The sequence below is a fragment of the Pituophis catenifer genome, unplaced genomic scaffold (genome assembly GCF_029215685.1).
Source record: "Pituophis catenifer annectens isolate HBS135680 unplaced genomic scaffold, rPitCat1.0.hap2 SCAF_3, whole genome shotgun sequence".
Lineage (NCBI taxonomy): Eukaryota > Metazoa > Chordata > Lepidosauria > Squamata > Colubridae > Pituophis > Pituophis catenifer.
Window position 1 is genome coordinate 110,278,072 of NW_027256883.1, and position 26,245 is coordinate 110,304,316.

The 26,245-nt window shown below is 38.0% G+C and overlaps 1 protein-coding gene across 2 annotated transcripts in view; it reads right to left on the minus strand.

Moving 5' to 3' along the window:
* Positions 1–21,180: 21,180 nt before the first annotated feature.
* The window catches only part of LOC139313778 (E3 ubiquitin-protein ligase COP1-like), a 59,938-nt gene continuing 54,873 nt past the window's right edge, over positions 21,181–26,245 (minus strand). The window contains exons 5-12 of one of the 2 annotated variants that reach the window (XM_070939230.1): positions 25,913–25,989; positions 24,789–24,848; positions 24,034–24,106; positions 23,799–23,858; positions 23,120–23,251; positions 22,816–22,956; positions 22,439–22,576; positions 21,181–21,882 (exon numbers count right to left, since the gene is read on the minus strand). In XM_070939230.1, the coding sequence (XP_070795331.1) occupies positions 21,786–21,882; positions 22,439–22,576; positions 22,816–22,956; positions 23,120–23,244 (501 nt within the window). In that variant the 5' untranslated portion in view covers positions 23,245–23,251; positions 23,799–23,858; positions 24,034–24,106; positions 24,789–24,848; positions 25,913–25,989 and the 3' untranslated portion in view covers positions 21,181–21,785. The other variant, XM_070939229.1, reaches the window with a different exon arrangement.

Here is a 26,245-nt window from a genome sequence, read left to right on the forward strand (position 1 = left end):
GGTTTTTTAAGCACTTCTATGGAAAGGTATGTATATGTGCCTCTAAACTCAAATATAAAATTTGCAAGCCCTCCTGGTGGAGAATAACAGATCGACAAACTTTTCAGAAGGAAAGGTTCTCACGGTGTCAAAACTTGTTCAGTCTGTTGCATTCCTTCCTGAGGAGAAAGTCCATTTTTGGTCATTCTATGTCAAGTGGTCTGGGGGCTCCCCGCTCGACCATCATAGATTTCAATGAAATTTGGTGTGAACATGCACATACGTCCCCAAGGAACATTGATAAAGTGCTATGTGTGCCGATGCAATACTTGCGGAGATATACTCATTTGACCCCATACCCTAGTCTTCTACAGTATGACTCTGAAGTTCCAGCAACTTTGAGACCTAATATCTCCAGCAACATGTACAAAACCCGTCAATTTTACACTCAATTTGTGAACTATTGGAAAGCAGTAGGAGAATGAAATTTTATATTCAAAAACCTTGGGTTGCTAAGATATTATGCACAAAGTTTCATGATTCTCATACCTTTCCTTCGAGAGATACAAAAAGCCAAACTTTAACCTTTTTTTGAGCCGCAGTAATTTTAGGCCAACTTTGCTCCAAATTATCTAGATGGAGATCGCTCATGAGAATGTTTTTATTATTTTGTTTAATAGAGCACAAAAAGTTGTACAAGATGGCCAAATTTTGTTTCAACAGAATATTGCCAGAGATATTATGTCTCAAAGTTGCTGGAACCTCAGAGTCATACTGTAGAAGGCTGCAGTATGGGGTCACACAAATGAGTATATCTCCACAAGTATTGCATCGGCACACATAACCCTTTACCAATGTTCATTGGGGACTTGTGTGCATATTCACACCAAATTTCATCAAAATCCTTGATAATCAAGCAGGGCAGTTTTCTGAAATCAAACTACTTGACATGGAATGACCCTTTTGCCGTATTTAGTAGCACCACATCTGCACAGTCCCTGCCAACAGCCACATTGTGGGGGAAATTTCCCTGGAGGATGTAACTCAGACCACATTGCAGGTAAGAAAGTGCTTTCTGAATGCAGCAAGGTCCCAGGAGTTTCCAACTGCCTTCAATCATCATCTTCTGTTCTGCTCAAACTGTTACAATCAAAGAGATTTATTCCCCTTTCCTTTCCCAGTCAGCTGACACAGACTGAATGCAAATTCCACATTTATTGAGATCAGCTTGACTTTGTTTTATTGTAAAAGTTTTACCATTACATTTTCACCCCATTTTCACCCCCCTAACCCACCCCAAACTCCCCAACCCCCCCTCCCTAACCCTCCCTAACCCTCCCCTCCCCCCCGGACTTCCATAGAATGTACCCCATCATTATCCCCTTTATATAAAAAAAACCTTGAGCTCTAAACCCCCCCAACCCCCATATCATATTTCATCTTCACATAGTTCAAATATTTCTATCTTAATATAATATAATATAATACTATCAATAAAAAGCTATTTGATACTTCCTAGTTTGATATTTGTTCTGCACATAATCTATCCACTTTTTCCATTCACATTCATAAGTCTCTTGCGAGCGGTCTTTTAAATATGCTGAAATCTTCGCCATCTCAGCGAAACTGGCCATCTTCAAAGTCCATTCTTGAACAGTAGGCAAAGCTTCATTTTTCCAATATTTACCTATCAACAATCTCGCTGCTGTAATCATATACAAAATCAATTTTGTTTCATCCACTGTAAAACCCTTAACTATACCCAAAAGAAACAGTTGTGGAGAAAATTGAATTTTTTTCTTCAAAACATTCTGCATGACCCACCAAATTTTTATCCAAAAAGCCTTAACTTTCTTACAAGTCCACCAAATATGATAATATGTAGCATCTGTACAATCACACCTCCAACATTTTGGCTGAACATTAGGGTACATACACGACAATTTCTTAGGGTCTAGATGCCATCTATAAAACATTTTGTAAAAATTTTCCCTCAAATTCTGCGACTGTGTAAATTTAACATTCTGAACCCAAATTTTTTCCCATGTTTCCAACATCACTGGTTCTTCAAAATTTTGTCCCCACTTAATCATACAGTCTTTAACTAGTTCAGTTTCTGAGTCCCTTTCTAACAAAACATTATAAAGTCTTTTAATATGCATTGGACCTTTCTCTTTTATGTGTCTAACCAGTTAAGTTAATCCCTTTGTCCAACAGTGTCTGTAGTGTCTTCAACTGCCATCTGCCCGCATCTGTAAAAAGAACCTCTTTGTATGAAAACCCCCCGAGTGACATTATATTTGTATTCCACATAATATGACCAAGATCCAGCCATAGCGGTATTTTATAATCCCATTTGAATCGGTGCTTCTTCCAAACTCTCATCAAAGAGTCTCTAAGTATATGGCTTTTAAATACTTTATCCACTTTGTTATCATAAAATAAGTAAGCATGCCATCCAAATTCAAGATCAAAACTTTCAATATTCAATATTCCAGTCTTTTTCCTTCCAAACCAATCACTTGCTGAAGTCAAAGCTGCTGCTTCGTAATATAACTGTAGGTTTGGAAGTTTAAGACCTCCCCTTTCTGGAACATCTTGCATAATTTTCAATTTCACTCTCGGTTTTTTCTCGTTCCAGACAAACTTGTTCACTCCAGTTTGCCAGACTTTCAGTTGCTTATCACTTTTGAGCACCAGAATCATTTGAAACAAAAAAAGAAATCTTGGCAAAATGTTCATCTTAACTGCTGCTATTCTTCCAAGTAAAGACAGCTGCAGTTTTTTCCAAGTCTCCATATCTTTCTGCACCTCTCGCCACAAAACCTCATAATTATTTTGAAACAATTTCATATTTGATTCTGCAACCTGAACTCCTAGATATTTTACCTTTGGTACAACCTCAAAACCTGCCCTCCTTTCAAGCTCATATCTACGATCTTGTGTCATATTTTTAACTATCATCTTAGTTTTTTTCTGATTCAATCTAAAACCTGAAACTTTACCATAGTCTTGTATAATGTCCTTCATCTGGATTATTGATTCCATCGGCTGTGTTAGGGTAACAACCAGATCATCTGCAAATGCTTTTATTCTGTAATCCTCTTGCCTTATCATTATACCTTTCAAGATATTAGAGTCCCGTATTGTATTTAACAAGACTTCTAATGTTAAAATAAATAACAATGGGGATAACGGACATCCCTGTCTTGTTCCTTTTTCAATTTTAAACTCTGTTGTCAAACTTCCATTAATAATAATCTGTGCCTTTTGCTCTTGGTAAATTGCTGAGTCCGCCTGTATAAATTGGTCCCCAAAGTCCATCTTTTTTAAAGTCTTTAATAGAAAATTCCAATCCACTCTGTCAAAGGCCTTTTCCGCATCCAAAAAGACCAGCACTGCAGGTATCTGTTTATTCCTCTCAAAATATTCCAATAAATCTATTACTTGCCTTACATTATCCTTCATGTATCTACCCTCGATAAATCCCGCTTGGTCATCATGGATCACCTTTTGAATTACTGGCATCAGCCTGTTGGCTAGTACTTTTGCATAAATTTTATAATCAGTATTAAGAAGAGATATTGGTCTATAATTCTCTGGTTTTTTAGGACCTGCTTGTTCTTTTGGTATCAAAGAAATATATGCTGTTGTCCATGATGGGGGTATTTTACCCCCTTGTTGAATATTACAAAACAAATCTCTAAGTTGTTCCACCATTTCTGTTTGCAAAGTTTTATAATACACTGCTGTCAAGCCATCAGTTCCAGGAGCTTTAGCTGTTTTTAATTGTTTAATTGCTGCCATTATCTCCTCCTCTGTTATAGGATAATTCATTCTTTCCTTTTGTTGATCTGTAATTTTTGTGACTCTTTTATTATCTAAATATTTTTCTATAAGTCCATTCTGCACATCATCTTTAGCATATAGTTTAGTGTAATAGTCCACAAAAGCTTCTTTAATTAATTTTTGTTGAAAAATTTCTTTCCCTCCAATATCAATATTATCAATAGTCAGTGTACTCTGCTTTTTTCTTAAAGTGTAGGCCAACCATCTGCCCGGTTTATTGGCATTACAAAAAGTATTATGCTTCGCATATTGTAAATTTGTTGCAACTTGTTCCACCATAAGCATTTGAAATTGGTCTTTCAGAAGTTTTATAACACCACGTATTCTTTCATCTGTTGGGTTTTTAATAAGTAGCTGTTCTTTATTCTTTATTTCTATTTCCAATTCAAGTCTTCTCTTTTGTCGATTCATTTTGTGTTTAGAATTCATGTAGATAAGCACCCCTCTCATATATGCTTTGCTCGCATCCCACACAATTTCGATTGGGGTACCTTTATTCAAGTTTATTTCAAAAAATTCTTTCAAGTGCTTTTTAAGTTCTATTATGTTTTTTTTTCATATCTGAACAAGTTTTCATTCACTCTCCAAGAGCGTCGTTCAGTCTTACCCATCTCGATTTCTATCCATACTGGGCTATGGTCGGACAAAGTTCTTGGAAAAATCTTTGTTCTTTGCCCCTGTAACTCCCCAGGGAATTGTTTCTGGGGAGGAAACAGGCGCGGCTCCCTCCCAACCTGCGGAGACTCCGGGCGGCGTGGGACGATTCTGCCTTCAGCAGAACAAGCCGGCAGCAGCAAACATTTAAAGTGAAAGGAACCAACCTTAACAAGCAGCGGAAATACCAACTTGAATCCAGAAACTTGAAAATTGCAAGTATTAGTGCTTTATTGACTTTTTAATTCAAGAGAAAAAGCGAGTGAGTGAAAGTGATTTGAAAAAACATGGCACCCAGCATTTGAGTTAACGAGCTAGTGAAAGTGGATTTCTGAAGTCATCCTGCTTTGCTACAAAGTTACAAAGCTGCTACAAACTTGCTCTATTTAAAGAAAAATTCCTTTTTTAAAAAAATTTGACTTTGTTTTACTTCAGTCTCTATTTGATTAAACCTGGGGGACTTTTTTAGAAGTCTCTGTGGAGGTGTAAAAGGAAAAAGGATCCCCCTTTTCAGGAAAACTAACTTACGTGGCAGGATGGCTTCAAAGAAGCAGGAAGGAAAGGCAAAAGGGGGGGGATCCCCCACACATAAACATGAAACGCAGCTTCCCCCTGCTCAACAGATACAGACTCAAAAAAAAAGACTTTGATATTGAACATTTAAAAGAATTTATTTCTAAAGCTTTGGATGATAAATTTCAAAAATCCCAACAGGAAATAGATGATAAACTTCAAAAATCTCAACAGGAAATCATGCAGGAAATTAATGAAATTAAAGATATGGTGAAACAGGATTATGGCAAGGTGACTAAAAAAATAGCAGAGGTGGCGTCTGGCCTTGGAGAATTTATTATTAAAGTTGACTCTAAAGTGGAAGAATTTAAATCAGAAGTCAATGTTAAGATGAAAGACAATGATTATAAAATTTCTGATGTTGATGATAAAATGCAGAGAGTTGAAAACGAAATTGTTATGATGCAATTCAGGGCAATGGAATTTGCCATAAGGTTACAAGGAATCAGAGAGGATGATAGACAGGATTTGAGACAGATTTGTGCTGATGCTCTGGCAAGGATTTTAAAAATTAATCCTGATGTGGTTTTTTACAAAATAGACAAAATTTACAGAGTGAATTCTTGGGTGGCCAGACAAAGACAACTGCCTAGAGATGTGGTCATATACTTCACGGATAGAGCAATAAGAAATGACATCCTGCAAAAATCTTAGAAGAACCTACTTGTTCTTTTGGTATCAAAGTAATATATGCTGATTTCCATGATGGGGGTATTTTACCCCCTTGTTGTATATTGCAAAATAAGTCTCTAAGTTGTTCCACCATTTCTGCTTGTAAAGTTTTATAATACACTGCAGTCAATCCATCTGTTCCAGGAGCTTTAGCTGTTTTCAATTGCTTAATTGCTGCGATTATTTCCTCAACTGTTATAGGATAGTTCATTCTTTCTTTTTGTTGGCTAGTAATTTTTGAAACTCTTTTCTCTTCTAGATATTTTTCTATAAGTCCATTCTGTATATCATCTTTAGCATATAATTTAGTATAGTAGTCTACGAAAACTTCTTTAATCAGTTTTTGTTGAGAAATTTCTTTCCCTCCAATATCAATACTCTCAATAGTCCGTAAACTCTGCTTCTTCCTTAAAGTGTAGGCCAACCATCTTCCCGGTTTATTAGCATTACAAAACGTATTATGTTTCGCATATTGTAAATTTGTTGCAGCTTGCTCCGCCAAGAGCATTTGAAATTGATCTTTCAAAAGTTTTATAGCACCAGATATTCTTTCATCTGTTGGGTTTTTAATGAGTTGCTGTTCCTTATTCTTTATTTCTACTTCCAATTCGAATCTTTTCTTTTGTCGATTCTGTTTGTGTTTAGAATTCATATAAATGAGTACCCCTCTCATATACGCTTTACTCGCATCCCATACAATTTCAATTGGGGTGCCCTTATTCAAGTTCATCTCAAAAAATTCTTTCATCTGTTTTTTAAGTTCTGTTATATTTTTTTCATATCTAAACAAATTTTCATTTAATCTCCATGACCTTCTCTCAGTCTTTCCCATCTCAATTTCTATCCATACAGAACTATGATCAGTTAAAGTTCTTGGAAATATCTTTGTTCTTTTTGTTTTAACAAGTAGATCGTCTGATAACAAGATAAAATCAATCCTGGAAAAAGATCTATGTCTATCAGAGAAAAAAGTATAGTCCAGTTCTTTTGGGTTATAAATTCTCCAAATATCTTTTAATTCCAAATCTTCTTTCATATCAAAAAAAGTCTGTGGTAGTCTGATCCTTACTTTCGCCAAACTCTTTTTATCTAGTTTAGAATCAATTACTCCATTCCAGTCTCCCATTATTAAAATAGATCTGTAATCCCATTGCAATATTTTATTATGTAAAGTCTTAGAAAAATGATCCTGTTGTTGGTTCGGAGCATAAATTCCAATCAAAAGAATTTGACCGTTTGCCGTATGCAATTCAATTGCGATAAACCTACCACCTTCATCTGCTTCTGTAATTTTAGCAGACAATCTTTTATTTACATAAATAACCACACCATTCTTTTTTTCCGAAGTTGAAGCTATAAAATGTGTTCCTAATTTAGAGTTTATCAAGTATTTATGATCTTGAGTTCGAATATGAGTTTCTTGTAGACAAATTATGTCATTATTAAATTGTCTCAGATATGTAAATAACTTCTTCCTTTTTTGTGGTGAATTTAATCCGTTAACATTCCAAGATAAAAGCCTAATTGTCATCTTGACCTTTCTGAAGCGATGAGCTGCCTTGCCTCGCTTCTTCTGAGGTCTTCGGCCTTGCTCCCCCCATAGCTTCACTTTGTGTGGTGCTTTTAGCTCCCCTTTTATGTTGACTTTCTTGTTGTTGTTTTTCTTTTATTTGTTTGGAAATTGCACGAGTTATGCGCTGGTCCTTAACTTCAGGGATCCGAGCTAGATCCAAAGCAGCATCTCTTATTGACAAAATTGGTGAAGATTCTAACAGGGATTCCTCCATAAAACCTCCTCCTCCAACAGCTCCCTGCATTTCCACTAATTCCATCTGCTTGGACTGTTGTTCCCTCTCATGCTGAGGTTGCTTTTCCTTATCACTTTTTGTCTCCAACATTGTAGATGTACGTGGGGATGATGATCTTTCTTTAAGAATATTATAATAAAAATATTCCGCCTTCTGAAAAGTATTCAATCGATGACTCTCTCCATTATATTTCAAAATTATACCAGTTGGGGCATCCCACCGGAATGGTATTTCTTGCTTTTGCAATTCATTCACTAGAAACCTATATTCTTTTCGATCTTTTAACATCTTAGGTGGTAATTCCTTGTAGATTCCAATTTGAGCTCCCTCCACTTGCACAGAGGAAAGAAAGGATCTTTGCAAAATATCATTTCTTATTCTTCTGTCAGTAAAATATATCACCACATCTCTGGGCAATTTTCTTTGTCTAGCCACCCATGAATTCACTCTGTAAATTTTGTCTATTTTATAGACCACATCTGCTGGATCAATTTTTAACAATACAGCCAGGGCATCAGAACAAATCTGTCTCAAATCTTGCCTATCATTCTCTTTTATTCCTCGAAGCCTTATAGCAAATTCCATGGATCGAAACTGTATCATTGTAATTTCATTTTCAACTCTCTGCACTTTATTATCCACATCAACAATTTTAGAATCAGTATCCTTCATTTTGACATTAACTTCTGATTTGAATTCTTCCAGTTTGGAATCCACTTTAGTAATGGTTTCTGCCAAATCAGAAACCACATTTGACAATTTGTCAGACACCTTGTCATAATTCTCTTTCATTGCCTCTTTAAATTCATTAATTTCTTTCTTCATTTCCTGTTGTGATTTTTGAAATTTATCATCCAGAGCCTGGGTAATAAAGTCTTTCAAACTTTGAACATCAAAATCCTTTCCCTCACTCTGCTGACTGGGAGGGGGCTGCTGTTCCGGTTTGTGAGTGGGAGATCCCTCCCCTGCAGCCTTTCCTTCCTGTTTCTTTGAAGCCATTCTGCCAAGTAAATTAACTTTTCTAAAAAAAGGAAGTCTTTTTTCCCCCCCTTTGCACCTCCACAAAGTCCTTTAAAAAAGTCCCCCAGATTTGATCAATTTAGAAATTAAGTAAGATGGAGCAAGCTCAGGTTTATTTTAAAAAGGAATTTTTCTTCCACTCTTCTCTGTTCGCTTGCTACAAGCAGTGCTACAATGTAGCTTGTTGAAATAGCTTTACAAGATCACTCTCCCTTTCAGCTCGTTAACACTGGAACGGCGCCATTTTTTCAAGCCGTTTCCGCTCGCTCTAACTTTTCCCAAATCAAAAGTTCAAAAACAAAAAAATACTTGCAGTTTCTTGGTTTAGGGGTTGAGGTTGTGTTATAGCAAGATTATTTTCCAATCAATTTAAATGTTTGCTGCAGCCGGCTTGCTCTGACAGGCAGAGTCGTCCCACGCCATCCGGAGTCTCCGCAAGTTGAAAGGGAGCCGCGCCCGTTTCCTCCCCAGTAGCAGACTTCTGGGGGTTCACGGGGGCTCAACCTGCCTCTTGCTTCCCTCTTCTCCTCAAATCCTCAGGATTTTGGAGTTTTCAAGCCGCTCCCCTCACTCGGAGCGGCTCTACAGGCAGCGGGGCTGGCGGTCCTTCAAAAGCGACCGTCTTCGCCGGTGGCAGACAAACCCGGAAGTCCGAGATCAGCTTGACTTTGTTGATGGACAGCAGATCACACAGAAGTGACACCTTTTTATTTAAGAGACTGAGGTGGATACCCATCTTATAGGCAACATCTCTGGGAGGGCCAATGCATAACAATCTTCCTCCTCTTCCTCTCCTCCTCCTCCATATATATAAAAAAGGATCTATGTATGTATATATATATATCATCCAGCATAACTCTGGAACAGCTTGAGCAATTTCAACCATACTTGGTACACAGATGATTTACTGTGGAAAAAAATACTGTGGAGGTAAGACACCCCTAACACCCCTTGGGGGGGGGGTGTCTGTCTCTCTATGTGTGTTCTAGCATAACTCTGGAACACCTGGGCTGCTGAAATGAAAAGGAATTAATTATATCTATAGTGTCAAATCACAGTACTTTTGACAGTGATAGTGTGTATTTTGTATTCAAGTTCTATTAAGATACTGTTGTGCCTTAAAATGGCTTCTAATGTACATCACAATGGAGTTGCCATGGTAACGGCTTCACAGTACTCCCTCTGGTAAGGGGGATTGGTTCCTAAACAAACAAACAAACAATAAACCCCCTAGGCCCTCAGGTTCAAGCAAAGAGGGCAAGTTGTCGGGGGAGGTGCCTGCTACTGCAGATAATTACCTCAAAGGGTGTTCCCTGTAGAATTTTTCCCAGGCTTTTGGCCAGGGCAATTAGGTCTCTAATTTTCACCACAGTGAGTGATGGCTTTTCCTGTCTAATACAGGATTGGGATAAATAAATACCTGGGCAACGCCGGGTTATCAGCTAGTAAAATATAAAAACCAACAAAATGATAGTAACCACAAACTGTATAGGGCAACAGTTCTCAACCTGTGGGTCGCGACCCCTTTAGGGGTCGAACGGCCCTTTCACAGGGGTCGCCTAAGCCCTCTCTTGCCCCCCCCATGCCTTCACTCACCCTCACCCTCCGCCTCTGCTGGAGGGCTGTGTATCCCAGCATGCAATGCAGTGCTCCCACCCTTTAGCAAGGAGAGCGGAGAGAGGTTGCATGTGTGCATGCGTGCGTGTGCACGTGCTACATACTAGAATAGATTCTAGTGCAGCAAAAGTCCTGGGGAGTTCCGGGACTCCCTGCTGCTGCCGCCGCCACCGCCGATGCCTGCAGCTGCAAGAACCCCACAGGAAAAGTTTGGGTGAGTGACTTCAGGGATTCCCTACTGCCGCCACGCCGCCGATGCCTGCAGCGGCGAAAACAGCACTGAAAAAGTTTTGGGTGAGTGAGTTCAGGGATTCCCTGCCGCTGCCGCTGCCGCTGATGCTGGAGGACTGCATATCCCAGCGTGCAATGCGGTACCCCCCCTTTAGCAAAGAGAGTGGAGAGAGGTTGCGTGTGTGTGCACGTGCGCACTACACACTAGAATAGATTCTAGTGCAGAAAAAGTCCTGGGGAGTTCCAGGACTCCCCGCTGCTGCCGCCGCCATCGCCAATGCCTGCAGCTGCAAGAGCCCCGCAGAAAAAGTTTGGGTGAGTGACGAAAAAGTTTTGGGTGAGTGAGTTCAGGGATTCCCTGCCGCGGCCGCGCCGCCGATGCCTGCAGCGGCAAAAGCCGTGCAGGAGAAGTTTCGGGGAGTGCCCCCTGAAGCTCCCGTTTCAACCCCTGCCTCCGCCTGCCACAGCCTGAAGCTCCTGTTTTGGGTGCAGCTGCTGCTGCTGCTGCCGCCGCCGCAGCCAGGCATTTTCTCTCGGGTCTCCCAGTCTCACTCTCCTAGACTTTGAAGGAGGGAGGGAGAGAGAGAGAGAGAGAGAGAGAAAGAAGGAAAGAGGAAGGGAGAGAAAGAAAAAAGAAAGAATGAAAGAAAAGAGAAGGAAGAGACAAGAAAGAGAGAAAAAGAAAGAAAGCGGAGAGAAAGAAGGAAAGGAAGGGAGAGAGAGAGAGAGAAAGAGGGAAAGAGGAAGGGAGAGAGAGAAAAAAGAAAGAATGAAAGAAAAAGAGACAAAAAAAGAGAAGGAGAGGAAGGGAGAGAAAGTCCTTGATTTATGACCAGAATTGAGCCCAAAATTTTGGTTGCTAAGCAAGAGCATTGTTAAGTGATTTTCACCACATTTTACTCAATCCATGATCTCTCCTGGCTCTAATAGTCATGTGCAAGTTAGGGAAGAACTATGCCATGTATCATCTTTTGCATTATTAAAGCTATTGTTATATATTATTTTCATTAGCAAACCATCCCATGACAATGGAACGTGTAGAGAAGAAAGTTAAAAAAAGAAAATATAGTGAGGATTTTTTACAGTATGGGTTTACCTCAATAATTACAGCAGGAATTGAGAAACCGCAATGTGTTATTTGTTGTGAAGTTCTATCAGCTGAATCTGTGAAGCCAAACAAAATAAAACGCCATTTTGATAGCAAGCATCGGAGCTTTGCCGGTAAGGATACCAACTACAGTATTTTAGAAGCAAAGCTGATGGACTCAAGAAAGCTAGGCTTGACGCTGGTGGCAAGTACTACAAACAAAACATAGCAGCTGTTGAAGCTTCATATTTGGTGGCACTCAGAATCGCCAGAGCTATGAAACCTCACACCATTGCTGAGGATTTACTGTTGCCAGTGGCCAAAGACATTGTTCGAGTTATGATCGGAGGTGAATTTGTTAAGAAATTGAGTGCAATTTCAACAAGTAAATCATCTGACAACAAAATAAAGTCAATCCTAGAGAAGGATCTATGTCTATCAGAGAAAAAAGTATAATCCAGTTCTTTTGGATTATGTATTCTCCAAATATCTTTTAATTCCAGGTCTTCTTTCATATCAAAAAAAGTCTGTGGTAGTCTAATCCTGGATTTCGCCAAACTCTTTTTATCTAATTTAGAATCGATTACTCCATTCCAGTCTCCCATTATTAAAATAGATCTATAGTCCCATTGCAATATTTTGGTATGTAACATTTTATAAAAATGATCCTGTTGTTGGTTGGGAGCATAAATTTCAATCAAAAGAATTTGGCCATTCACTGTAAGCAATTCGATTGCTATAAACCTACTATCTTCATCTGCTTCTATAATTTTAGCTGTTAATCTTTTATTTACATAAATAACCACACCATTCTTTTTTTGCGAAGTTGAAGATATAAAATATGTGCCTAATTTGGAATTTATCAAGTATTTTTGATCTTGAGTTGTGATATGAGTTTCTTGTAAACAAATTATATCATTATTAAATTGTCTCAAATATGCAAATAACTTCTTCCTTTTCTGTACCAAGTTCAACCCATTCACATTCCAAGATAAACACTTAATCGTCATCTTTATCTTTATGGAGCAATGAGCAGAATAACCGAATATCTTCCGTAATCTTCGGTCTCGCTCCCCCCATGGCTCCAATCTCTTGTGTGGTACTCTTAGCTCCCTTTTTGTCTTGTCTTTCCTGTTGTTGTTGCTTTTCTTTAAGTTGCTTAGATTTTGCACGAGTTATGCGCTGGTCCTTAACCTCAACCATCCGAACCGGGTCCAAGATTGGAGAAGATTCCAACAGGGGCTCATCCAAGAAACCTCCTTCCGCATCCTGCGTTTCCTCTAGCTCCACCTGTTTTGACTGTTCTTGCGGTTCTTGTTGAAGTTGCTTCTTGTCACTCTCCTTAATTTCCAGAACTGTAGATGTACGTGGAGATGGTGTTCTTTCTTTAAAAATAGTAGTGTAAAAATGCTCCGCCTTCTCCACAGTATTCAAACGGTGTCTTTCTCCCTTATATTTCAAAATTATGCCAGTTGGGGCGTCCCATCGAAATGGTATCTCTTGTTTTTGCAGTTCTTTTACAAGAAAGCCAAAATCTTTTCTGGCTTTCAGCATTTTAGGTGGTAGTTCCTTGTAGATCCCAATTTGTGCACCCCCCACTTGCACAGAAGTAAGAAAAGATTTTTGCAGGATGTCATTTCTTATTGCTCTATCCGTGAAGTATATGACCACATCTCTAGGCAGTTGTCTTTGTCTGGCCACCCAAGAATTCACTCTGTAAATTTTGTCTATTTTGTAAAAAACCACATCAGGATTAATTTTTAAAATCCTTGCCAGAGCATCAGCACAAATCTGTCTCAAATCCTGTCTATCATCCTCTCTGATTCCTTGTAACCTTATGGCAAATTCCATTGCCCTGAATTGCATCATAACAATTTCGTTTTCAACTCTCTGCATTTTATCATCAACATCAGAAATTTTATAATCATTGTCTTTCATCTTAACATTGACTTCTGATTTAAATTCTTCCACTTTAGAGTCAACTTTAATAATAAATTCTCCAAGGCCAGACGCCACCTCTGCTATTTTTTTAGTCACCTTGCCATAATCCTGTTTCACCATATCTTTAATTTCATTAATTTCCTGCATGATTTCCTGTTGAGATTTTTGAAGTTTATCATCTATTTCCTGTTGGGATTTTTGAAATTTATCATCCAAAGCTTTAGAAATAAATTCTTTTAAATGTTCAATATCAAAGTCTTTTTTTTTGAGTCTGTATCTGTTGAGCAGGGGGAAGCTGCGTTTCATGTTTATGTGTGGGGGATCCCCCCCCTTTTGCCTTTCCTTCCTGCTTCTTTGAAGCCATCCTGCCACGTAAGTTAGTTTTCCTGAAAAGGGGGATCCTTTTTCCTTTTACACCTCCACAGAGACTTCTAAAAAAGTCCCCCAGGTTTAATCAAATAGAGACTGAAGTAAAACAAAGTCAAATTTTTTTAAAAAAGGAATTTTTCTTTAAATAGAGCAAGTTTGTAGCAGCTTTGTAACTTTGTAGCAAAGCAGGATGACTTCAGAAATCCACTTTCACTAGCTCGTTAACTCAAATGCTGGGCGCCATGTTTTTTCAAATCACTTTCACTCACTCGCTTTTTCTCTTGAATTAAAAAGTCAATAAAGCACTAATACTTGCAATTTTCAAGTTTCTGGATTCAAGTTGGTATTTCCGCTGCTTGTTAAGGTTGGTTCCTTTCACTTTAAATGTTTGCTGCTGCCGGCTTGTTCTGCTGAAGGCAGAATCGTCCCACGCCGCCCGGAGTCTCCGCAGGTTGGGAGGGAGCCGCGCCTGTTTCCTCCCCAGAAACAATTCCCTGGGGAGTTACAGGGGCAAAGAACAAAGATTTTTCCAAGAACTTTGTCCGACCATAGCCCAGTATGGATAGAAATCGAGATGGGTAAGACTGAACGACGCTCTTGGAGAGTGAATGAAAACTTGTTCAGATATGAAAAAAAAACATAATAGAACTTAAAAAGCACTTGAAAGAATTTTTTGAAATAAACTTGAATAAAGGTACCCCAATCGAAATTGTGTGGGATGCGAGCAAAGCATATATGAGAGGGGTGCTTATCTACATGAATTCTAAACACAAAATGAATCGACAAAAGAGAAGACTTGAATTGGAAATAGAAATAAAGAATAAAGAACAGCTACTTATTAAAAACCCAACAGATGAAAGAATACGTGGTGTTATAAAACTTCTGAAAGACCAATTTCAAATGCTTATGGTGGAACAAGTTGCAACAAATTTACAATATGCGAAGCATAATACTTTTTGTAATGCCAATAAACCGGGCAGATGGTTGGCCTACACTTTAAGAAAAAAGCAGAGTACACTGACTATTGATAATATTGATATTGGAGGGAAAGAAATTTTTCAACAAAAATTAATTAAAGAAGCTTTTGTGGACTATTACACTAAACTATATGCTAAAGATGATGTGCAGAATGGACTTATAGAAAAATATTTAGATAATAAAAGAGTCACAAAAATTACAGATCAACAAAAGGAAAGAATGAATTATCCTATAACAGAGGAGGAGATAATGGCAGCAATTAAACAATTAAAAACAGCTAAAGCTCCTGGAACTGATGGCTTGACAGCAGTGTATTATAAAACTTTGCAAACAGAAATGGTGGAACAACTTAGAGATTTGTTTTGTAATATTCAACAAGGGGGTAAAATACCCCCATCATGGACAACAGCATATATTTCTTTGATACCAAAAGAACAAGCAGGTCCTAAAAAACCAGAGAATTATAGACCAATATCTCTTCTTAATACTGATTATAAAATTTATGCAAAAGTACTAGCCAACAGGCTGATGCCAGTAATTCAAAAGGTGATCCATGATGACCAAGCGGGATTTATCGAGGGTAGATACATGAAGGATAATGTAAGGCAAGTAATAGATTTATTGGAATATTTTGAGAGGAATAAACAGATACCTGCAGTGCTGGTCTTTTTGGATGCGGAAAAGGCCTTTGACAGAGTGGATTGGAATTTTCTATTAAAGACTTTAAAAAAGATGGACTTTGGGGACCAATTTATACAGGCGGACTCAGCAATTTACCAAGAGCAAAAGGCACAGATTATTATTAATGGAAGTTTGACAACAGAGATTAAAATTGAAAAAGGAACAAGACAGGGATGTCCGTTATCCCCATTGTTATTTATTTTAACATTAGAAGTCTTGTTAAATACAATACGGGACTCTAATATCTTGAAAGGTATAATGATAAGGCAAGAGGATTACAGAATAAAAGCATTTGCAGATGATCTGGTTGTTACCCTAACACAGCCGATGGAATCAATAATCCAGATGAAGGACATTATACAAGACTATGGTAAAGTTTCAGGTTTTAGATTGAATCAGAAAAAAACTAAGATGATAGTTAAAAATATGACACAAGATCGTAGATATGAGCTTGAAAGGAGGGCAGGTTTTGAGGTTGTACCAAAGGTAAAATATCTAGGAGTTCAGGTTGCAGAATCAAATATGAAATTGTTTCAAAATAATTATGAGGTTTTGTGGCGAGAGGTGCAGAAAGATATGGAGACTTGGAAAAAACTGCAGCTGTCTTTACTTGGAAGAATAGCAGCAGTTAAGATGAACATTTTGCCAAGATTTCTTTTTTTGTTTCAAATGATTCCGGTGCTCAAAAGTGATAAGCAACTGAAAGTCTGGCAAACTGGAGTGAACAAGTTTGTCTGGAACGAGAAAAAACCGAGAGTGAAATTGAAAATTATGCAAGATGTTCCAGAAAGGGGAGGTCTTAAACTTCCAAACCTACAGTTATATTACGAAGCAGCAGCTTTGACTTCAGCAAGTGATTGGTTTGGAAGGAAAAAGACTGGAATATTGAATATTGAAAGTTTTGATCTTGAATTTGGATGGCATGCTTACTTATTTTATGATAACAAAGTGGATAAAGTATTTAAAAGCCATATACTTAGAGACTCTTTGATGAGAGTTTGGAAGAAGCACCGATTCAAATGGGATTATAAAATACCGCTATGGCTGGATCTTGGTCATATTATGTGGAATACAAATATAATGTCACTCGGGGGGTTTTCATACAAAGAGGTTCTTTTTACAGATGCGGGCAGATGGCAGTTGAAGACACTACAGACACTGTTGGACAAAGGGATTAACTTAACTTGGTGACAATATAATCAATTACAATTGAGATGGAGAGAGGACCAAAAAACTGGTATTATGTTGCATGAGGAAGAATTGGTTAGACACATAAAAGAGAAAGGTCCAATGCATATCAAAAGGCTTTATAATGTTTTGTTGGAAAGGGATTCAGAAACTGAACTGGTTAAAGATTGTATGATTAAGTGGGCACAAAATTTTGAGGAGCCAGTGATGTTGGAAACATGGGAAAAAATTTGGGTTCAGAACGTTAAATTTACACAGTCGCAGAATCTGAGGGAAAATTTCTATAAAATGTTTTATAGATGGCATTTAGACCCAAAAAAATTGTCGTGTATGTACCCTAATGTTCAGCCAAAATGTTGCAGATGTGATTATTTAGATGCTACATATTATCATATTTGGTGGACTTGTAGGAAAGTTAAGGCTTTTTGGATAAAAATTTGGTGGGTCATGCAGAATGTTTTGAAGAAAAAAATTCAATTTTCTCCACAATTGTTTTTATTGGGTATAGTTAAGGGTTTTACTACGGGTGAAACAAAGTTGATATTGTACATGATAACAGCTGCAAGATTATTGATAGGTAAATATTGGAAGAATGAAGTTTTGCCCACGATTGAGGAATGGACTTTGAAGATGGCCAGTTTTGCAGAGATGGCGAAGATCTCAGCATTTTTAAAAGACTGTTCACAAGAGACTTATGAATGGGAATGGAAAAAGTGGATAGATTATGTTCAGAACAAATATCAAACTAGGAAGTACCAAATAGCTTTTAATTGAAAATGATATTTTAAGATAGAAATATTTCAGTGTAATGAAGATGAAAAACTTACAAGGAGGAGGGAGGGGTTCAAGTTTTATATAAGTTTTATATCAAGGGTTTTTTTTTTACCTGATATAAGTATATTGTGTGGAAGTCCGGGGGGAGGGGAGGGTTAGGGAGGGTTAGGGAGGTTGGGAAGTTTGGGGTGGGTAGAGGGGGGGGGGGAAAGGGGTGAAAATGTAATTGTAAAACTTTTGCAATAAAAAAAAAAAAGAAATTGAGTGCAATTTCCTTATCTAACGATACTGTCCCCAGAAGAATAGATGATACGTCTGCTGATATTCTTGATCAGGTAATCCAGGAAATTAAATCTGCTCCACTTCCAATATTTAGTATCCAGCTTGCTGAATCTACAGACGTTGCAAACTGTTCACAGTTACTGGTTTACGTGAGGTATATTAATGATGGCAACTTTAAAGATGAGTTTCTTTTTTGCAAACCTCTTGAAACGACAACTACTGCACGTGATGTATTTGACACAGTTGGTTCATTTCTGAAAGAGCATAAGATCTCTTGGGAAAAGGTTTGTGGTGTTTGGTGCTCTAGCTATGCTATGATGTCGATCTGGATTTCAACGTTTGGTACTGAATGAGTCACCAAAAGTCATCAGAACTCACTGTATGATTCATTGGCAAATATTAGCAACGAAGACGCTGCCACAAGAGTTACAAGAAGTAATGAAAAGTATCATAAGTTCTGTCAATTCTGTAAAGGCGAGCTCTTTAAACAGTCAACTGTTTTCACAACTGTGCAACGAGTGCTCTACTATTTCACACTGAAGTGAGATGGTTGTCAAGAGGAAAAGTTTTAAAACGTGTTTTTGAGCTTCATGATGAACTCAAAATTTTTTTTAATCAGAAAGCAAGACCACAGTTCGAAGCACTTTTCAGTGATAAAAGTGAATTGCAGAAAATAGCTTACTTGGTTGATATCTTTGCTATCTTGAATGAGTTAAATTTATCACTGCAAGGACCAGATGCAACATGCCTCGATTTGTCTGTAAAGATCTGATCATTCCAAATGAAACTTTTTTTTTTTAATTTGATTTATATGCCGCCCTTCTCCGAAGACTCAGGGCGGCTTACAATGTGCTCAGCAATAGCCTTCATCCTTTTGTATATTTATACAAAGTCAGCTTATTGCCCCAACAACTGGGTCCTCAATTTACCTACCTTAGAAAGGATGGAAGGCTGAGTCAACCTTGAGCCTTGGCGAGATTCGAACCCTGCAGTAATTGCAGGCAGCTGGTCTTAATAACCAGCTTAATAACAGGGTGCCTTAAACCCCTGTACTACCAAGGCTCTTTTGCCAAAACTTCAGCTTTGGCAAAAAAATTGGATGAAAATAAAATTTACATGTTGCCTACCTTATCTGCTTTCTTTGAGGAACATGACATTGAACCAGACAAAAAGATTATGATGATAATTTCTGTGAAAGAACATTTGCACATGCTTGCAGACGAAATTTCATTGTACTTTCCAAATCTACCTGACACCCCATTTGCACTTGCCAGAAGCCCATTCACAGTCAAAGTTGAAGATGTTCCTGAGACAGCACAAGAGGAGTTCATTGAACTTATTAACATTGATGCAGCGAGAACTGATTTCTCTACAATGCCAGTTACAAAATTCTGGATCAAGTGTTTGCAGTCATATCCTGTTCTGTCTGAGACTGTGTTGTGCCTTCTTCTTCCATTTCCAACAACATATCTTTGTGAAATAGGATTTTCCAGCTTGTTGGTTATCAAGTCTAAATACAGAAGTAGTTGTGGAAGATGATCTTCGTTGTGCTCTTGCAAAGACTGCCCCCAAAATTTCTGATCTGGTGAGAAAGAAGCAATCTCAACCTTCGCACTGACGTTGGCTTTTTGCGCATACTGTTGCAAAATGTACCAATGTAGTTTACTGTTGTTATATTAAAACTGTTATCCATGCTACACCATGCTTCAAGACAAAATTTCATTTATTTGTAATTAGAAAAAATATTTCACAATATATAATTACATATTGTTTTTGTGATTAATCACTATGCTTTAATTATGTTCAATTTGTAACAATGAAAATACATTCTGCATATCAGATATTTACATTACGATTCATAACAGTAGCAAAATTACAGTTATGAGGTAGCAACGAAAATAATTTTATGGTTGGTGGTCACCACAATATGAGGAACTGTATTTCTAATGTTGCGGCATTAGAAAGGTTGAGAACCACTGGTATAGGGTATTGTACCAGCAAAACTATTCTCTCTCCGCACCTTCTGAACTCCAGTCTCAACCTACCTCATGTACTGGAGGAAGAACCGGCTGTTTGCGGGGTCCTTATCATGCAATAAGGGGATGGAGGGAGGATGCTGAAACTCATAGAATATCACTTGGCAGGGGCAGCTATGGGAAAGATGTGCTAACTAGGTTTCACTGGGTGACAACATCTAAGCGAGGGGACCCAGAGGCACTTACTCTATCTTGCTCGGTCATATGGGCTTGTACCCTCAGAAAGAGGCCTTGCAAGTATCCTGGTTCTGTGCTATTCGTGGCTTGAAAAGTGATAACCAGCACTTTGTATTAAACCTGAGAAAAAAACCTGAAAGTCCATGCAGCATGACAGCCAAAAGAAGATTAGCTGTACAGCCTGTTACATGAGTCCAGCTGTGAAGGGACCAAATTGTGAAGGATTGTGAGCAAACCCTCTCAGTCTAGGAATGGGCAAAGTTGATGCAGGAGATGGCTCTCTGCAAAGCCAGCTAGCCACAGCTATCAGTTGCTCCTCAAGCAACAGTTGTGAGTCCAGAGGGAACCCAAATTGAACACCAGCTGTCTCGGGGAGAACTTACCCCACTGAGAATCAGGGTTGAGGGAGACCTCGTTTCTCCCTATCCCAAAATTCACAGCTTCAAGCACTGTGTAAGCACATGAATAGCATGGCCTGAGGGATCAGGATTCGTGGCTGCTCCTTTTTAATACCAGCAGTAGATGAAACCATTAGGTGAGACCATTTGGCAGGACGTGGTGTACTACAGTATTATGTGGTCCTTTGCATGCTCCTTTCTTTCAGCTTAACCTAGAATGGAAAATATGGAAGGCTTTCTTTGCTGGTGCCCAAAAACTGAGCTGTCTTTGCTGCAGAATCAGTGAGCCAGCCCAGAACTCTGGTTTCTAGAAAAATGTCTTGGGAGGAAGGCTGCTCCTGATATGGAGATGATGTGCTCCATTTCACATGGGGGGAGCAGAGCCTGGCTTCTTCCCTTACACACAAAGTGGCAAGGGGCTTGTGCATTTCTGCTGCCTCTTTAATCAGATGGGGAGATCACTGGGTGGAAAAGCAAGCAAAGCTTCCTACCCTTGGCTTGTGACACAGTGTGGCTTGATGGTTTGGTAGTGCTGCAGCCTGCTCTGGGCTGCCTATGCAAGGCCAGACCCATTCCGGTGGTCCACCCCAGATACTTTATGGATACAATTAATTTATGGTGGAGAGCCTGGTTTGCCAGTGATCTTATTTTCTTGCCACAATTGCTTCTGAATAGTAAATTTGTTTGGGTGGCTCTTGTGTTTGTTTGTAAATTTACTTTGTTATTCAAAGTAAATAAATCTGATACATTTCTCTCCCCCCCCCCCCGTGTGTGTATGTGTTTGACCAAGTGTCAGGCAATGACCAGTTGCCAGATAAATGGCTCTTTCAGAATCAAAACAAAATGAACACACCAGTTAATAAGGAGATTTCAAGCTTTATTAAGTACCTGTAGCAGGCAAATTAAATACAAGAAATATCAAGTCCAATGATCATTCTTTAGCTGCTAGGAACTCCATTTCAAGCAATGGAGATGCTTTGAGGCTCTGGGTATATAGCCCTGAGTGCTCAAACCAGTGCAGAGCTCAGAGCTGAAAGGGCAATTTCATAGTTTTAAAGTTTGGCACCCAAATTCCAGGGTTATGGCAAGACCAAACCATGGCCCATAACTGTGGGATGGGCATGGAAGTTGAGAACTTTCCTAATAAGGCATACCTTCCCTTCCACAGAGGCTGCACTGTTATATTAGCAATGCTGCAGTCAGGGGAGCAATCCTGATTTTGGTTGATTCCTTTTCACCTTGAAAGCTTCCAGATCTGGTCCACCCCAGATACATTATGGATACAGTTGATTTCTGGTGAGAGCCTGGTTTGCCAGTGATCTTGGTCTCTTGGCTCAATTGCCTCTGAATAGTAAATTTGTTTAAATCCTTTGTTTGATTGTAAATTTACTTTGTTATTGAAAGTAACTAAATCTGATACGATAAATCAGATACATTTATGTGTCTCTCTGTATGTGTTTTTCACCAAGTATCAGGCAATGGCCCAGGGGCTGGATAAATGGCTCTTTTGGAATCCGAACACAATGAACACCGCAGTCAATGAGGAGATTTCAGGCTTTATTAAGTACCTGTAGAAGGCAAATTAAATAGAAGAAAACATCAAGTCATTTGAGGCTTCATTTTGTCTTGAGCTTCTGTCTTGTTTTCTGCAGTGTCTGCACTTGTTTGGCAGACACTCACAGAGCTTCTTTTGCATTCACTACTGCTATGTCTCTGGCCCATCTGCTCTCTGCCCATCAATAAGGTGCAGCAGCCCTTCCTCAGTTGTGTCTCTCTGGAAAAAATCAGAATGTTAGCTGTAAATCTGGACCAACAACAAACTATTGTTAGTTAAAAATGATGGGAACGGCTTTGATGTCAGGAAACTCTCACTCTGAAAGTATATAATATTATTGGGCAGAGGGGGTTGGAGGTTGAAAGATCTCTCCTATACATATCTTCCCATTCACGTCCGTGAGACTAACTCCTAGATTTCTATATATAAAAGTATAATGAGCCATAATTCATTAATTTCTTTCTAAAGTAAGGAGAATGTCAGGTTTTTCCAAGCTTTCTAAGATAAGGAGAACCTAATATGAAATTCTGGAACAAGAAGTTCGTGGTGGCGATCTAAAAATTTCTCACCTCCACAATCTTTCTTCGTAATCTCTGCAGAGCTCCTCTTTCTCATCACTTATTTCAATATTTTTGAATGTCAGCATCTCTGTCTTCATTTGGAGCTCTTTGTTTTCCAATGTTAGTTTCGACATCATTGCTACCTTTCTGTAAATTATGAGGACAAGAGATATTAGCCCTTTTCATTTTTTACTTGAATTACTAAGCATACCTACATTCTTAATTATTTTTGCATTCCATTATACCTATTGCTCTTCTCTTATTCAGTTATACATACATATAAAAGAATGGAACATTTCTTTCATCCAGTATATCTGGCTTAAGGGCTCTAATAAATAAATTTGAATTGGAAAGAAAAAATCAAGTTCGATCTAAATGTTTCTCACCTATAAAGGTCTTCTTTAAGGTCATTATTTTCTCGTAGGAGCTCTGCTTTTTCTCCAGCGTATTTCTGCACCTTGCAGCTGAGACACTCATTCTCTCGTCTGAGTTTGTCCAGCTTCCCAGGCTCATCTGAACTATTTTTTCTGTAAAATATCAAGAGTGGACTGCAATCAGTCCCCTTAGGTTTTTTTATTTTATTTGATTATATGGTTTTTTTTATTTATTTAAACTTGTTTAGAATTAAAACTAATTAAAATAGCTGAGAAAGGAAGAGAAAGGCAGGGTTTCTATCTAAAATTTTCTCACCTGTTCAGCTTTTCTTCATACTCTTCGCAGAGTTCCTCTTTTTCTTTGGCCAATTGGAGAGTCTTATTTATAAGCTCCTGAATTTTTAATGCCAGCTCCTCTTTTTCTGCCAGCAATTTTGACATTGTCTTTCTGCAAATTATGAAGACCAAAGAGAAATTAGCCCCCTTAGGGGTTTTTTACTTGAATTATCAACCTTTTTATTCAATTTCAACATATTAAAAATACCTTCATGTGTGTGTATCAATACACAGGAAATAATGCTTTAACCATTTATTTTTCTTTTTATACATTCCACGAAAGACACAAACAAATTCAAAATGATTTTCAGAAGCAAAGTAAAGTTATAGATGTAGAATATGGGGAAAGTTCTCACTTCTCACAAATGCCTAACTGTCCACATATCCCAAACAAGTTGCTTCCTCAGTGATTAAGGCAGTACCTTGTTTATGAGGGAGCACGAGATAACAAGGCAGTCATTATGAGAGGTTCTATTTAAAAACAAATTCAACTGTTGCTATTCCCACCTTATTTCCCAAGCTTTACTAGAATATAATTTTCATCACTTGTTTGATAAAATTGCCAGTCCAATTGCCAGTGTAGAAATTATGAATGTTGTATTGAAAGTGTGAACTTAATAGGATTATGCAAAGATTTGATGAACTATGCCAAGACTTACATATAACTCCCTCGCTCTCTTCAGATCTACTTCCAGTCTTTCAGTTTTTGTCTGAACAATCTAGAGAAGTCAAAATACATCACAAATCAGGAATATATTTCCATATCAGCCCACTCAGTATCCCCCACCCAGACTACCCCATCACTCACACTGGGCTTCTTCACCTTTTGTTATGACATGAACTATTTCTCTTTAATGGACACTCAAAGGATTCCTCAGATGCTAGTTTGCTTACCTGATGGGAACGCATCTTTAAACTTAAATCCTGGCCCATGCGCATTTCTGGACGCCTGGAAACCTGGCAGTTCCTTGAAGAATGAAAAGCATAAAATGAATTTTAGACATTTGCTTGATAATTTTCTTCATTTCATGGTCATGAGAAGAATTACATGAATTTGTTTTCCATAAATTCTCTGTCATGTCAGAGTAAAGAAGATATTAGTTGAAACTTCCTCTTTAGAAAAGAGTCTGGGGTGTAGACAAGCATATTTGTGCATATTAAAATCATGCATGTCGAGATGAGCACGAACATGTGCAACTCCCAATTTATTGCTGTAGATGTTCAATACAGGCAATAAAGATTATTCACGCTGGGATGGGAAAAAAATCTAATTTTAGTTAATTTGTTTAGGGAATGTAAAACACAGTGGTTTAAACAAAATATGAATCATCTAAATTTTATTTCACTGCTATTGGTATTGTATGTGGCCTCCGAATGTAGCTAATGTGGCAAAGAAAGAACCAACCAAGAATTAGCATGAACTCTGATAATTGCCATTCTTTAATAGACATTACAAATAAACTAGTTTGTATTGAATAGGTGTGTGTGTATGGATTTCATATATGTAATAGAAATATAAAGGGAAGATATATACTATATAAAATATGCCGCACATGCATTATTAACAATTACCAATTGTGAAAAAATCATTTATTTTCATTTTTCTCATAAATATATTCTAAGGTGAGCTATAAGTATACATTATATACCTCAGCACGTCTCCATTCTTCTGTGGTAGATGACAGAAGAGGAAGTCTGGATGTTTCTTCCTGCAATGACAAAATATCCCATTTTTAAAAAAACCAAATTGACAGTGATTAAAGCCACTAATTTTTCTAACAACAGCTCTATGTGACTTGGGTTGTTGTTAAACATAGTTTCATCTTCAAGTCTGAGGTGCCAACTGTATCTCTGGCACCTAATCTTTGAACCCTTGCCTGGAAATTCACACTACTGAATAAAATAAGATTTTGATATTCTTCCAGAACTGAAGAAACTTCTTGGATGAGAATCTAAATATCTTCAACGAAAACAAAAAGGAAAGTCCAGTTTCCTCTTGAAAAAGCATCTTGGGGATAGGAATGGGACAGATAGGAAGTCCTTCTACTATATCCCCAAACAGCCCTTTCATTTTAAGTGGAAAGTGCAGAGAAAATAAAAGTACTCCTGCTAAAGTCAAGTAAAATCTCAGTTAGCAACTTGGTCTATTAAATACTTTAAATCAATATTTACAATGACCTAAGGTAGCTCTGCAAATTCATTGATTCATTCATCCAACTTATATGGCTGCCCAACATGCAATAGAGACTCTGGGTCTCTCTCTTTGCTTTCCTTCCACTTATTTGTGTTTGATTCTCAGGGACTGGCTGGACGAATCCCTGCAGTTTTCATGCAAGGTTTTTCAGAAGTGGTTTGGTGTTGCCTTCTTCCTAGGGCTAAGAAAAGGTGACTGGCCCAGGGTTACCTTTGTGCCTAAAGTGGAGCAAGAAATGTCAGTCTCTGGGTTTGCAGGCTGATGCCAAACTGGCTTTCCTGGGTTGCTAATATAAGCTAATAATGTATTTCAAAAATAAAGTCCAAAACAAAACCTATACTGGCAACTGAGGATAAACAGAAACCACAATTAATATTCTGTCTGTCTGTCTGTCTGTCTGTCTGTATCTACTGTAACTACCTACCCTATCATCCATCTCTCTCTCTCTCTCTCTCTCTCTCTCTCTCTCTCTCTCTCTCTCTCTCTCTCTTATCTATCTACCAACCTACCTACCTAAAATTTCTATACGTTCCACCACACATTTGCTGTGACAGTCTATGAACAAATGTTTTCTCTTACCTCTTTTTGGAGACGTTTCATGTTTTCTCTTAATTTTCTCAACAAATCGTTTTCCATCGCAAAATCAGTGATGGAAACTAAAGATAAAGTAATATGAGAGAATGCAGAATAGCTTTGACATTTTTATTTCAAAAATTGGAATGTAGACTTGAGAGACAATGTCTAGAATAGCACATGATTTTTAAATTATATTTGCCCTCCAATTCCTCTAATCTGATCCTTTAGGACAAGTGTTGAGTACAAGTAACATAAAAAGATAAGCAAATAAATGTTTCTTTTCCTAAAGGATGTAGAGGAATAGTCACAATAATGAAAAATGTGATTGGTAAATTA